This window comes from Podarcis melisellensis (assembly GCF_964234715.1).
Source record: "Podarcis melisellensis genome assembly, chromosome: 12".
NCBI classification, from domain to species: Eukaryota; Metazoa; Chordata; class Lepidosauria; order Squamata; family Lacertidae; genus Podarcis; species Podarcis melisellensis.
In genome coordinates, this window is record NC_138544.1 from 6,041,439 (window position 1) to 6,053,889 (window position 12,451).

Here is a 12,451-nt window from a genome sequence, read left to right on the forward strand (position 1 = left end):
ATCTACTCTGAGAATTGTAGCTGTGTGAAGGGAATAGGGGCTTCATAACAACTCTCTGCACCCTTAGTAACCACAATTTCCTTTGGGGAAAGCGCTATGACGCTGTTTTGGCTGTATAATGCAGATGGGGCCTCAGTCTCTTTTCAGATGATACCTTTATACTGCAGGGCTTGCCATCTGCAGATTCGGCTCAGAAGGACCCTGTCCAAGACCAGGGGAGCTACTGGCAGTCAGTGTAGACAATACTGAGCTCAATGGAACAGTGGCCTCATAAGGCACGTTTATGTTACATCAATGGTGAGGTTGTGTGACTAAGGACCAGAACTGTTGCTTCCAGGGCTTCACATGGAAGCTGCTATGTGACTTTCCAACATGTCATCTTTTGGAAACCGTGGATGCTCTTTTGCAACATGGTCAGAGGGGGGCCTCATCTTCTCTCATGGCAGACACGTTTCCTTTTGAGCAAATGAAGATAAAGCTTTTTTTCCATTTTTTCAGCTCTGCCTGTGGGGCCGCTTAAATATAGTGAATGGACAGAGAGCTGAACTAGCAGGAGCTGGATTTGAATCCTTGCTCAGGTCTGAAACAGCCACGCAGAGAAGAGATTAGGGGTACAGATGGTAGCAACATCCAGAACAGTCCAAGGCCCGGTTTCAGGCAAGCTCCAACCAGGGCTCCTGCAAAACACAGGTCAAGTAGTCGAAGTAAACCAAGGTTTCAGTAGACATTTTCCCAGCAGCACTGGTGGCATTTTGGGATGTGTGGGAGAGAGTAGACTAGCAGTGGTGCCTGTCAAAAATATGAAGTGTTTGATGTTAATGCAACTTTAAGAAGTAGATTTTTAATCTACTTAAAATTTTGAAGCCGAAAAAGGGAAACTTTTTTAATGCTACTTACAGATAGGTTTAGACATAAGTATGTCAGCGAATGTGGGGCGGGGGGGGGGAATGCAGTGCTTTATATTTATTCAAAGTGGGAGTTTCTCCTCCCGCACAGTTTCCAGATTGGCTTGTCTTCCTATCTGAGCTGCCTTTCATTTCAAAGGATTCATAGCACAAAAGCAAAATGTCACGACTCAGTCTGAAGCTGAAAAGGGAGTAAGTTTTCATGTTGCAAAAATCCACAGCCGCCCAGAGGGCTTTAAGAATATATCCTGGAGGTTATGTTCACATGAGCAGGGAAAATAGTGGGCATAGCCAGGGGGGTGGGGGGCTGCGCCCCCTAAATCAAGTAAATAAATACTTACTGGATCAGTTGTTGCTGCCTCCCCCCAACATAAATCCTGGCTACGCCTATGTGTTCCTTTTTTTTTTTTAATAATATTTTATTAAGTTTTATGAATAACAACAAGCAGAAAAAAGAAAAAACACATACACAAAAATATAGAGTTACAAAGTACAAAAAATACAAACATTTAACTTATAAAAAAGAAACAAAAAACAAAACACACTAAAAAAAACAAAAATCCCTCTTTTTAAATTCTCATCTTTGATTCACTTATTTTCCTGACTTCCTCACATCTCCCTTTTTTGTATCCCTTTTGAAAATTAATCCAGCAAATTCATATCCAATTAATTTATCTATTATCAATCCAATCTTATTTTTAACCTTGTTGCTAGAACCCCTTCAGTTCATTTCAATGTCATCAACATTCAAAAATTTTACAATGTTTCTGTGAATAAATTTTAAATTTCCTCCAATCTTCTTCCACCAACTCTTCTCCCTGGTCTCGGATTCTGCCAGTCATTTCCGCCATTTCCATGTAGTCCATTACTTGCATCTGCCATTCTTCCAGAGTGGGTAGGTCTTGTGTCTTACGCCTATGTGTTCCATACAAACACACATATACATAAATACAAATTACTGTAATGAAAAATCATTCCTACATGATTTAGAAAATGCAGCCATATTCTGGTTGTAGCACATGTCTCAGATGTAATAGTGGAAGGGTTATATGAAGACAGCCGATGAATGACCCCCCCCAAAAAAAAGTTACATTGTGTTTTGCTATGGTAACTGAGTATAGGAGTCATTTTTGTGTGCCTTTTGTGTTGCATCCCATAGAAAGGGAATATATAAGCCATATGGGATTTTTCTCTTTCCTTTGTATGCATGGTTATCTGAGTGTATTGTCTGGAACTTTCACCCAAAAATGCTGGTTCCTCTGTCAGGTTATCAGAGCAAATGTGCCTGTTTCATTTTTCCACAGCAAACCTAATGCAAAGTGTATAGTTCACAGTTCTTCCATGCTCCTCATATGCTTCAACATCATGAAATGCAGCAAATGGACAAAGGCCCATTATTCTTTTAACATGACAAATTATATGGTTCTAGCCCAGAGCTTATCGCAGTGGTCCCAGATTTTGAAATGATCGGCTCTTCAGATGATTGAATACATGTACCATGGATTTATTTGAGGGTGGGTGCCCAAATGATGGACATTCATAAAGATTTATGGCATCCATACCTGCATGCATACAACGCCACCAGCAATGAAAACCTCATAACTTGAGGGCAGTTCATGCCTTTTATATCCTAGTGATGAATTTCAACAGATGAATTTATTGTTTTCATATACAAGATGAAATTCACCGTTTATCAAATCACATTTTAAATAAGAAAGCCTCTTATTTCAATGACAGCATTTCCCATCGAGGGAAAGAAGTATTTTTCTCCTCTCTTAATATTTTAAAGGTAGAGTTGTTGTGCTTTTGAATGTGAATGTTGACGGTAGTCAAGCTGAAATTTCAGTCACGCATAGCCCCAACCACCAAGGTGGTTTTAAACATTTGTGCTGAGAAGGTTTGCGTTCCCTCCCTCCTCTTGCATCTAAGGCTTGCCAAGCTCGCCAACTCTGGAAGGCTCTGGGACGCTCTCCTGAGATCATACGAGTTCCTGCAAGATCTTGTGCAAACATCACTAACCTTCCAGAGCCAGTGCAGCAAGAAGGTCGAGACCACAAAAGCTCTTTTCTTAAACCACAGAGCCTAGGACTTGCCGATCAGAAGGTTGGCAGTTCGAATCTCCGTGACGGGGTGAGCTCCCGTTGCTCGGTCTGTGCTCCTGCCAAAGCCACTCCCGACATGAGGGGGGGTTGCGGGCTCACACCCCGCCTACATCCTCGAGGGCTGGCGGCAGCCCCGCGGGACTCAGGGAATTCCTGTCATTATTATTCATTAGTTCCCCCACCAGCCAATCGGCTGGCAGCAGGGGCGGCCTTACTAGGGGTCAATTTAAGGTCGGGACAGCCCTAGCTCGCCCCTTTCTTCTAGCAGCAGCGGTTTGAAACTAGCAGTTCAAAAACACGTGAAAGTGCAAGTAGATAAATAGGTACCGCTCTGGTGGGAAGGTAAACGGCGTTTCCGTGCTCTGCTCTGGTTCGCCAGAAGCGGCTTAGTCATGCTGGCCACATGACTCGGAAGCTGTATGCCGGCTCCCTCGGCCAATAAAGCAAGATGAGCGCCGCAACCCCAGAGTCAGCCACGACTGGACCTAATGGTCAGGGGTCCCTTTACCTTTGGGGACGCGGGAGGTGCTGTGGATTAAACCACAGAGCCTAGGACTTCCCGATCGGATGGTCGGCGGTTCGAATCCCCACGACGGGGTGAGCTCCCATTGCTCAGTCCCAGCTCCTGCTAACCTAGCAGTTCTAAAGTATGTCAAAGTGCAAGTAGATAAATAGGTACCACTCCGGTGGGAAGGTAAACAACGCTTCTGTGCGCTGCTCTGGTTTGCCAGAAGCGGCTTAGTCATGCTGGCCACATGACCCGGAAGCTGTACACCGGCTCCCTCAGCCAATAAAGCGAGATGAGCGCCGCAACCCCAGAGTCGGCCATGACTGGACCTAATGGTCAGGGGTCCCTTTACCTTTAACCCAAGCAGATACAGTGCAAAAAGACCAGGGTACTGGTTTGGCGTGCTGGCTCTGGGAGTGTAAACATTATTTTATTGTATACTACACGTAACCCTTGGAACCAACCCCCCTATAAGATGAGGGATTACTGTATGGCATCTTATATAAAAAAAGCCTTTGTCATAAAATAAAAACCAGGCTTTATTTTTTTTACTGCAACAATTCATTTCCCTCTTATTGGTAACATCCTCAGTCCATCCTGTATGTCTGCTGTGTTTGTCACATATGGGTTAATGTACGGTATTGCTTATTTTCTGCATAGCTCTTAAGGGGCTTATCGTTGTTTTAAAAATATTTTGAAGTGGGAAAGTAGGGCTGCATGTGAAGGCAAAATGCTGGACATCTGTTGTTTCTGGTGTTAGCTGACCTGAGCCTGGTCTTGGCTGGGGAGGGCGGGGTATAAATAAAATTTATTATTATTATTATTATTATTATTATTATTATTATTATTATTTTATTTTATTTTGACCATTGCATTCAGGCTCTTCCATTACTGGGAAGCATTGTGGCAGAAATTAAAGTATCATAAGTAACTATGAGGAGGAGGTTTTTGTATTGTAAGTAAGGTACATCAAACGCCAGCATAAAATTAAGAATTTAGGTGTGTTAAAGTTTGAGAAGAATGTTTCCATTGCTGACTTTCTGCACAGCTGGGAATTTATTTGAATTCTGTTTAGCCCAGGAATTTGGAAATACAGCCATGTGAGTTCCCGAAGGTCGCAAACCCAGAAATGACTGTTCCGGTTTGCGAACTATTTTTGGAAGCTGAATGTCCGACATGGCTTCCGCGGTTTCCGACTGGAGCTTCAGGAAAGCCCCCCTGGTTCCCTCTCCTTCCCCTCAGAAGACTCTGGAGCAGCCCCTGATCCCCTCAAAGGGGCCGGGCGAGGATGAGGCCGGGGGCTGAGCAAGGAGGAAGGGGCCCTGACAGAAGCGCCCCCAGAGAGCCTTCCCTTTCCCCTAGGGCAGGCGGGTTAGAGGATGCCTCAAGGTCTCAACACCTTTCTTCAGGCCCACATCCACCCTCTCAGACAGGGGGTCCCAGGGGGGTGGGCTCCCTTGGGAATCACTGCCCCTCTCACTTCGGCAGCATTTGGGATGCAAGTGCCCCTGGGTGACCCATGTAGGGCAGCCACTTGGTCCTCTCCTTCCACCTTCATGAGACACCTTCAATTCCTCCTTTGGAAGAATAGGTGGTTGACCTGGCCATTGCTGAGATACATCCGACATCATGTGAAATCTACTCGGAGTCAAGAGTGGATTTCATGCTCTTTATTCAGCTCATTGGTGAGGAGGAATGGAAGTTCCCCAGAATGTCTGCCTTATATACATTATTTACACAATGGCCCCCATGTGATTGGCTAATTATGGGATTCTCCTGTAGGCCAATCAGGTTGTAGATTCCCTTCCACCTGGAGCTGGATTGGGTGGCTCCTGTGGACCAATCAGACTGCTGCATTCTGGATCCCATTGTTCTAGGACCAATCAGACTGCTGCCTTTTGGATCCTATTCAACTCAGTACATAACACCATGGATTCTAATTTTCCCCTATGGGAGAAGCAAACGCTGGTACTTAGCTTGCTAAGTTCCTTTTCCCTAGGCAGAATTGGGATCTGGCCCTCCCAGGTGCTGTATGGAGGGGAGGCTATCAGATGCTGAATCTCGGAGGGTTGCCCAGAGGTCTAGGGGACTTTTGGTCCAGGGGCCTCCTTTTTTTCCTTCCCTTCTCAGCCCATATCAGGATTATTTCCCTTCTTCCCTTCACCTGGACTAGTTAAAGGGGCCAGTAGGGACCTTTACTTTCATGCAGCGAACAAGAGGGGCATGTTCCTTTGAAATCACTGTGTTCCTCTCCTGTTCCTTAGTTGTTCTTGTGTGACGATACAGTTACTTGCTCAGGCACGGGTTGAAGTGGAGCAAGGGGCTTCTCTCTCCCCCAAAGTATCCTCAAAGTTGTTTTTTTTAGAGACTTCCTGCCAGTGGTGAGATGGGCAGAGACAAAGCCACATCCTGGATCCTCGTTCTCCCCTACAGAGAAGGAACTAAGTGCCTATGTTTGCTTTTCTCCCCCTAGGAAAACATTCATCGGTTATCAGGCGCGTGTTCACTTCCTTTTCTGAAGCAGCTGTGTGCGAAAATCCAATCGTATGTATTATTTTCTTTTTAAAAAAAAAAAATCTTTATGCTACCCATTGATTAAAATATATTTTTAGTTTACTGCAGAAGGTACATATTGCTCAGCAGCCCAGGACACACACACACACACAAACACACCATTTCTCAAACAGTATAACTCCTCCCTATTATATTCTCTGAGAAAGGAGATATAATCTGCCGGATAATGTTGGTGCCACAAGAACCCTTCGAACACTTACAGATCAAAATGCTGTATTCATAGCTATGTTGTCATTTGTTCTCCATGTGTTGATGTTAAATGCACTTTTAAATCTTGCTGCCTGTGTTGGCTTTGTGACTCAGTTCCACTATATAGAAGGCCTAGAAGCTGGAAATCTGTTAATAGCCACTTAGTACACAGGTTATTAGTACACAGGTTAGGGACACGGGTGGCGCTGTGGTCTAAACCGCAGAGCTTAGGACTTGCCAATCAGAAGGTCAGCTGTTTGAATCCCCGCAACAGGGTGAGCTCCCGTTGCTCGGTCCCTGCCTCTGCCAACCTAGCAGTTCGAAAGCACATCAAAGTGCAAGTAAATAAATAGGTACCGCTCCAGCGGGAAGGTAAACGGCGTTTCCGTTCGCTGCTCTGGTTCGCCAGAAGCGGCTTAGTCATGCTGGCCAGAAGCTGTCTGTGGACAAACACCGGCTCCCTCGGCCAATAAAGCAAGATGAGCACCGCAACCCCAGAGTCGGTCACGACTGGACCTAATGGTCAGGGGTCCCTTTACCCTTTACCTTTTACAAAGGTTATAAAAAACACGTGTGCTGGTGCTTTTTGAAAATGTCACTGTAGGGTAAGATTTGTGTAAAATTTGTGTAATGTCACATTTCCTGACCACCTGTATATCAAAGATGCTATTGGCAGCACTACGAAAGAGTAACTGATATTATCAAGGATGGATGCAATAAATATAGGGTGAGTTAGAGGCAATGCCTGGGTACCTTACAGTGGGGACGACCTGCTCTTTTTACATCGAGGGCCACATTCTTTTGGGGGTAGTCTCTCAGGGGCCACTTGCCAATTGTAGGTGGAGCCAAAGTCAAAGAGAGGCAAAAGTATTATCCAGAATCATTTCCACCCTGCTTCAGTCTTCACTATTGGAAATTGGATTAGAATTTCCAATCTTGTGTCAGTCTATTCAGAAGTAAGTCCCACTGCGTTTGATGGGGTTACTCTCAAACACTGGCGGAGGAAGGGGTGGGGGGAGCGCACCGCCCCCGGCACCATCAGGGAGGGGGGTACTATCACAGCTGCCCTCCGACACGTGACATGCACCCACCACTGTGTGCCACACCCCCGGGACACGTGCCAGCCATGCCCCTGCCTGCTCTCCACCCCCGGTACAGGAGCATGCAGCTTTGCCACTGCTCTCAAATAAGTATTATAGGGGGTGAATTATAAGAACAGTCCAATATAGATACTGTTCTGGAAAGCAAATGAAATTAATTCTTTTCTGACTTTAGTGTGCAAGACCATAGATGTCAACCGCCCCTTATTTGGCGGGAAACTCCCTTATCCCAGCGCCGTTTCCTGCTGCTGTCCCGGATTGATGATATCCCTTAAATTTCCCGGGGTTCAAAGGAAGCAGCTCCTCTCCCTCCCTCCCTGCCAGCCAGGGAGGAGGGAGGCTCCATCTGTGTTGCTTGGCTGCGTTGCTCACCCAATAAGGAGTCTAAGAACGACTGGGGGGTGGAGCTTGCATGCCTTGTGCCAATCAAATCGGCCGCGTTGCCTGGGGACTCGCCTTTGCTCAGCGCTTCCCAGCAGAGAGGTGACGGTGGTTTTCCTTGCTGCATCCCCTTTGCCGGGTTGCTGTGCTGCGGGAACCACCGCTTGAGGCTTCATTTGGCTGCCGGCTGGGCTTTCTGCCTTTGGCTCAGAGGGGCTCAGAAGTTGAACATACCTGTGCTCGGAATCAGATGGATACATCATTGATGGCCCACTCACCCTTGCCGGGGGAAAGGTCTGTCTGGAACGGGGGCACATGGTGGGGGGGGGGGGGAGGAAATCCCTTATTTTGGCTGCTGGTCCCTTATATTCAAGGCTGCTGGTCCCTTATTTTCAAATCTGTAAGTTGACAGCTATGGGCTAGACACACACTATATGGCAGGAACCAGCCAATTCATGATCAGACAACTGGATGGCGTTCTTTCCCCCAAGACATATAAACCGGAAAGATGTTTATTCAAAAATCATCCATTTATTTTTATACAGTAACATACTGTTCATTCCAGTTGTTCCAAAGCTGCACCAGGAGGGGGGAAATGGTTTCAAATGTAAAAAAAGGGGGGTGAACAGAGAGGAAGGCACACTGATGGTATGCTAGAATTGGAGCCGCTTCAAGAGGTATCAGAGGCTGCATAAAATGAAGTCAGGGGCTGTATGTGGTTCCTGGGCCTCAAGTCGCCCACCTGTGCTTTGTAGAAAGAAAAGGGGAAACAGGACTAAAGGAAATTATTGATTCTAATAACTCAGAGCACCTGGCAGCACAGATATTTTTTATCTTTTAACTAACACCATGCGGTTTGTGTCATCTCCTTACTACATTGTTTATGACTGTTGCTCTTGATTTTAGCAGAGTAAGGAGGAAAGCTAACGGACCAAAGAAAAACCCCAAACAATTTTAAACAAGCGTTTTAGTGTCAGATACAGATTTACTGCATAAAATCTGTGATACTAAATCCCAGGTCTTGAGAGTGAAAATCATCCAAGTAGAAAGTAGAAGAAGCTCCCACTTGTGATAATAAAAGGATATAGCCTTGAAGCAGGTTTCTAAGGAAAAGGTAGTTTTTTCTTAAAAGCATATTTTAAGCCAAGACTTGGGTACCTTTCTGAAAACCATTCCCCCCCCCCCAACCTCCAGGAGTTGGGCTAATTTCATACTCTAGAGCAGGACTGGAGTATTGGCAAAACCTATTTGGTGTTTTGCAACTTTCTGACTAGTTGCAGGACCTTAGCCAGACCTAGCAGGGTACACTCAGTATCCACGGAAGCAATTGACAACTTGGCTGCAGACAGGATAGACAAAGCAGGAACTAGGAACTTGTAGTTAGGTATTTATTATATACAGTGGACTAGTTACAGGAACACAGATCTTTTGCTAGCTCTCTCTGACACAACTCACAACTCCTACACTGACACACTGAACCACTGAACTCCAAACTACCACTTAGTAGGCCATTAATTATCACTCCCTTGAGAGAGCTTGACCAATGAGGGAGCAGTCTCCATGTCTCTGTTATCACCAGGCAGACTTACTCCTTCAGTTTGCCTTCTGGCTGTCTGCCAAACCTTAATTGACTCTGTGTGAGTAGCTGCACGTACACAGTTTCCCAACATGGAGGACCTTTGGCCCTTCAGATGTTGCTGAAATATAACTCCCATCATTGCTAGCAAGCATGGCCATTGGTCAGGGATTGCAGGCAGGGCTAATCGGACTGACAATATGCAGTCCGGGTTTATTGGACTGACAAAATGGTGTCCAGGCAGATTTTAATTTGGACCATATGTCCATACTAGGGCTGGGCCAATTTATCGTCCAAAACCGGTTTGAAGTCCATATTGTGATACTGGTTTGATAATTTTTGACCTGGCAATATATCACAAATCATTGTTTGTGTGTGTGTGAGCGCACTATGGAAGAATCACAATGTGGGGAAAACCTTGAAGCCAACCAGTGCCTCTACATAGCTCCATCCATATTTCAGATTGTGATACAGTCAAACCTCTTCTTACGTCCGCCTCTGCTTGCGTCTATTTCACCCAACGTCCGCGGCAAACCCGGAAGTAACCGATGGGTTTGCCGCAGTTGGCGCATGCGCAGAAGTGGGCAATCGCCGCCTGTACACAACGGCGCCTCTCCTAGCGACTCGTTTTGACCTCCGGGCGCACCTCCGGAACAGATTATGGTCGCAGGTAGAGGTTCCACTGTACTGTATATCAGTATATCACAATGTTTAGCTGGTGGTCTATCAAGAAGTTGAAAACCAGATATCGCCCGGCCCTAGTCCATACCTATGAGCTGTTCTTCATCAAGAAAGTGATGTTCTCATGAGCTAGGGCCTATACTTATATGGAACGCCACAGTTACAGTGCCAAGGATGAAGGAAAGCAAGAACAAACTATCTGTATTCCGTACATGGAGGGTAGCTCTGACCGCCACTCTGCTTGGATAAGAGATGTGAAATTCACGTGTGCAAATGTCGATCAACAGTGGCTGATGTGCACAATGATCACCAACCAACGTGCTCCAGATACATGTAAATGTTGTCCTGGTGCTCAGAATGACCAATGTGCTCAGTTTAATATCAACTCCTAGGCCAAAGAATGTTTTTTTAATGCTCTTTTCTATATATAATAACCATTGCTCGCAGAATAGATGTGTGTATGTTAGAGCTGTTAATGGTGCAGAAGTGATAAGCAGAACTCTTGATAGCACTGTTTGCAAAAAAAGGAAAAATGTTTGTCAGCGTTGTGTTTATCCTTCCAGACTTATCCGTAGTAAGTTACCTTTCGAAGACCTTGATGGAGATAAATTTAGTCTTTATCCGGTAAGTAAAGTCATATGCCAGCAACAAGGTTCTCACAAGAGTCCCTTCTAGTATCTATAAAACCCATCACTTTGTAAAGTAGTAGTCCAAGACCGTGAGGTACTCTCTATTATTTTGAAATATTGTTTCCTTCATGGTGAAGAAAAATAATTATTCCTTTTATATTCTTTCTGGAGGCTTGGCCATGGAAATACATTGCCCAGAGAAGCAAAGAGTGTCATGTTTATTGAATTATTAATAAAACATGAAGCGAACTTATATGAAAAAGTATTAAAATTGTCAGGGTGTCTTATTTCTGCATGAAAATAAGCAGTGTGTCATATATATATATATTTTAAAGGCAGCTGGGAGGGTTGGTTTATGAATCTTTTGCCCCCTTCTGTAGTTAGATTTTTATTTTAGATGTTTAATGGTTGACTGGAAGGGGGCGGAATTACAACGCTACATTCTTCTTCATTTCTCTTCCTGGTTAGACCTTAAGAGGATATCACTGGAGAGGTAGAGACTGTGACGATATCCAGGCCTCTGTGTATCCTGGCAGACGGTAATTTGGGTGGTTTAAATTATTCTCTCTTGTTAGGACAAATCACTTCTTTAGATATTATATTATAGCTTCAGGTTTCCCCAATAGCTTTGTGAGACTCCAAATGGTTTGCCCATGAGAAGGTCTGCATGATATATGTGGGAACTGGTGTAGAGCGGATTTAGATAGTCAGGATAGCCACATAGCAGAAACATAGCTAATGAATTGCTATCTATTTATTTTCATAAAGTATTTTATTTATTATAAAATATTTTAATGCTACTTTTCGGCACTGAAACATTCACAAAAACACACAACATCACGCATCATAAAGAACAAACCTGTATCTCTTTTTAGACATTGCTGTTTTCCCATACAGTTATGTTTAAAAACCTTTTTCTAAAAAAATTTGAGCGTTTGTTCAGGACTTCATCCATTAGCATCAGTACTTTACATTGATAGTCTTGATGGTGGGGCAGGTGCTGGGAAGAAGCATCTGCAAAACATGGTGTGAAGATACATGACTTCACACCAAAGTGAAAGTCAGCATTCTGGTGGAAGCTGTGTGTGTGTGTGTGTGTGTGTGTGAAAAATGCTACCTTAACCCATTTCTGAAATGTATTAACTTCCTTTCTATTGTAGCCCTGATAACTGGGATGCAGATAAGGACTCCAACTGTAATGGAATATGGGTGAGTTGTTGGAGGTTATATGTTGACATTTCCCACAGATGTTCAATTCCGATTTTGGAATCTGCCTATGTGAGTTTTTACTTCGTGAGTTTTCAAAAGAATAGACTTCCCCAGGTTAAGAATACATCTGTAATGCCTCCACAGGTATTACCTTGGGGACAATCTTACCTTTAAAAAACTGTTATAAAAGTTGCCCCCACTGCTTCTGACTCTTTTGGATAGTGAAACTGTCTTACATATGTAATCCTTATTTCAAAATTCGTGCATTCATGGGATACCAAAAAGCAACAAGGTGAGGGTAAAAACCTGGTTTGTTTTATTTCGGTGATAGGTCTAGGAATCCTTGACACATGGCAAACCACTTATGAAAATGAAGAGGATTTCAAAGGGACTTGTGAAATGGCCTTGGGATTTGCTGTTCAAAGAAAGAAAACCTCAGAGAATTACTGGGTCCTTGAGTGCATCTCTTTGGATGCTAGAAAATGTGTTCACTACTACTACTACTGCTCCTACTATTACTATTACTATTTCTATTACTATTACTACGACTACTACTACTACTACTATTGATTTATTAAATTTGTATACCGCTCTTCA

The 12,451-nt window shown here is 44.2% G+C and overlaps 1 protein-coding gene across 2 annotated transcripts in view; it reads left to right on the top strand.

The window, feature by feature from the left end:
- Window positions 1–12,451, top strand: part of AOAH (acyloxyacyl hydrolase) — a 98,699-nt gene that overhangs the window by 45,219 nt on the left and 41,029 nt on the right. For both annotated transcript variants that reach the window (XM_081931123.1, XM_081931122.1), the window contains exons 7-10: window positions 5,989–6,059; window positions 10,580–10,640; window positions 11,114–11,184; window positions 11,806–11,854. In XM_081931123.1, the coding sequence (XP_081787249.1) occupies window positions 5,989–6,059; window positions 10,580–10,640; window positions 11,114–11,184; window positions 11,806–11,854 (252 nt within the window). The remainder of the gene's footprint in view (window positions 1–5,988; window positions 6,060–10,579; window positions 10,641–11,113; window positions 11,185–11,805; window positions 11,855–12,451) is intronic.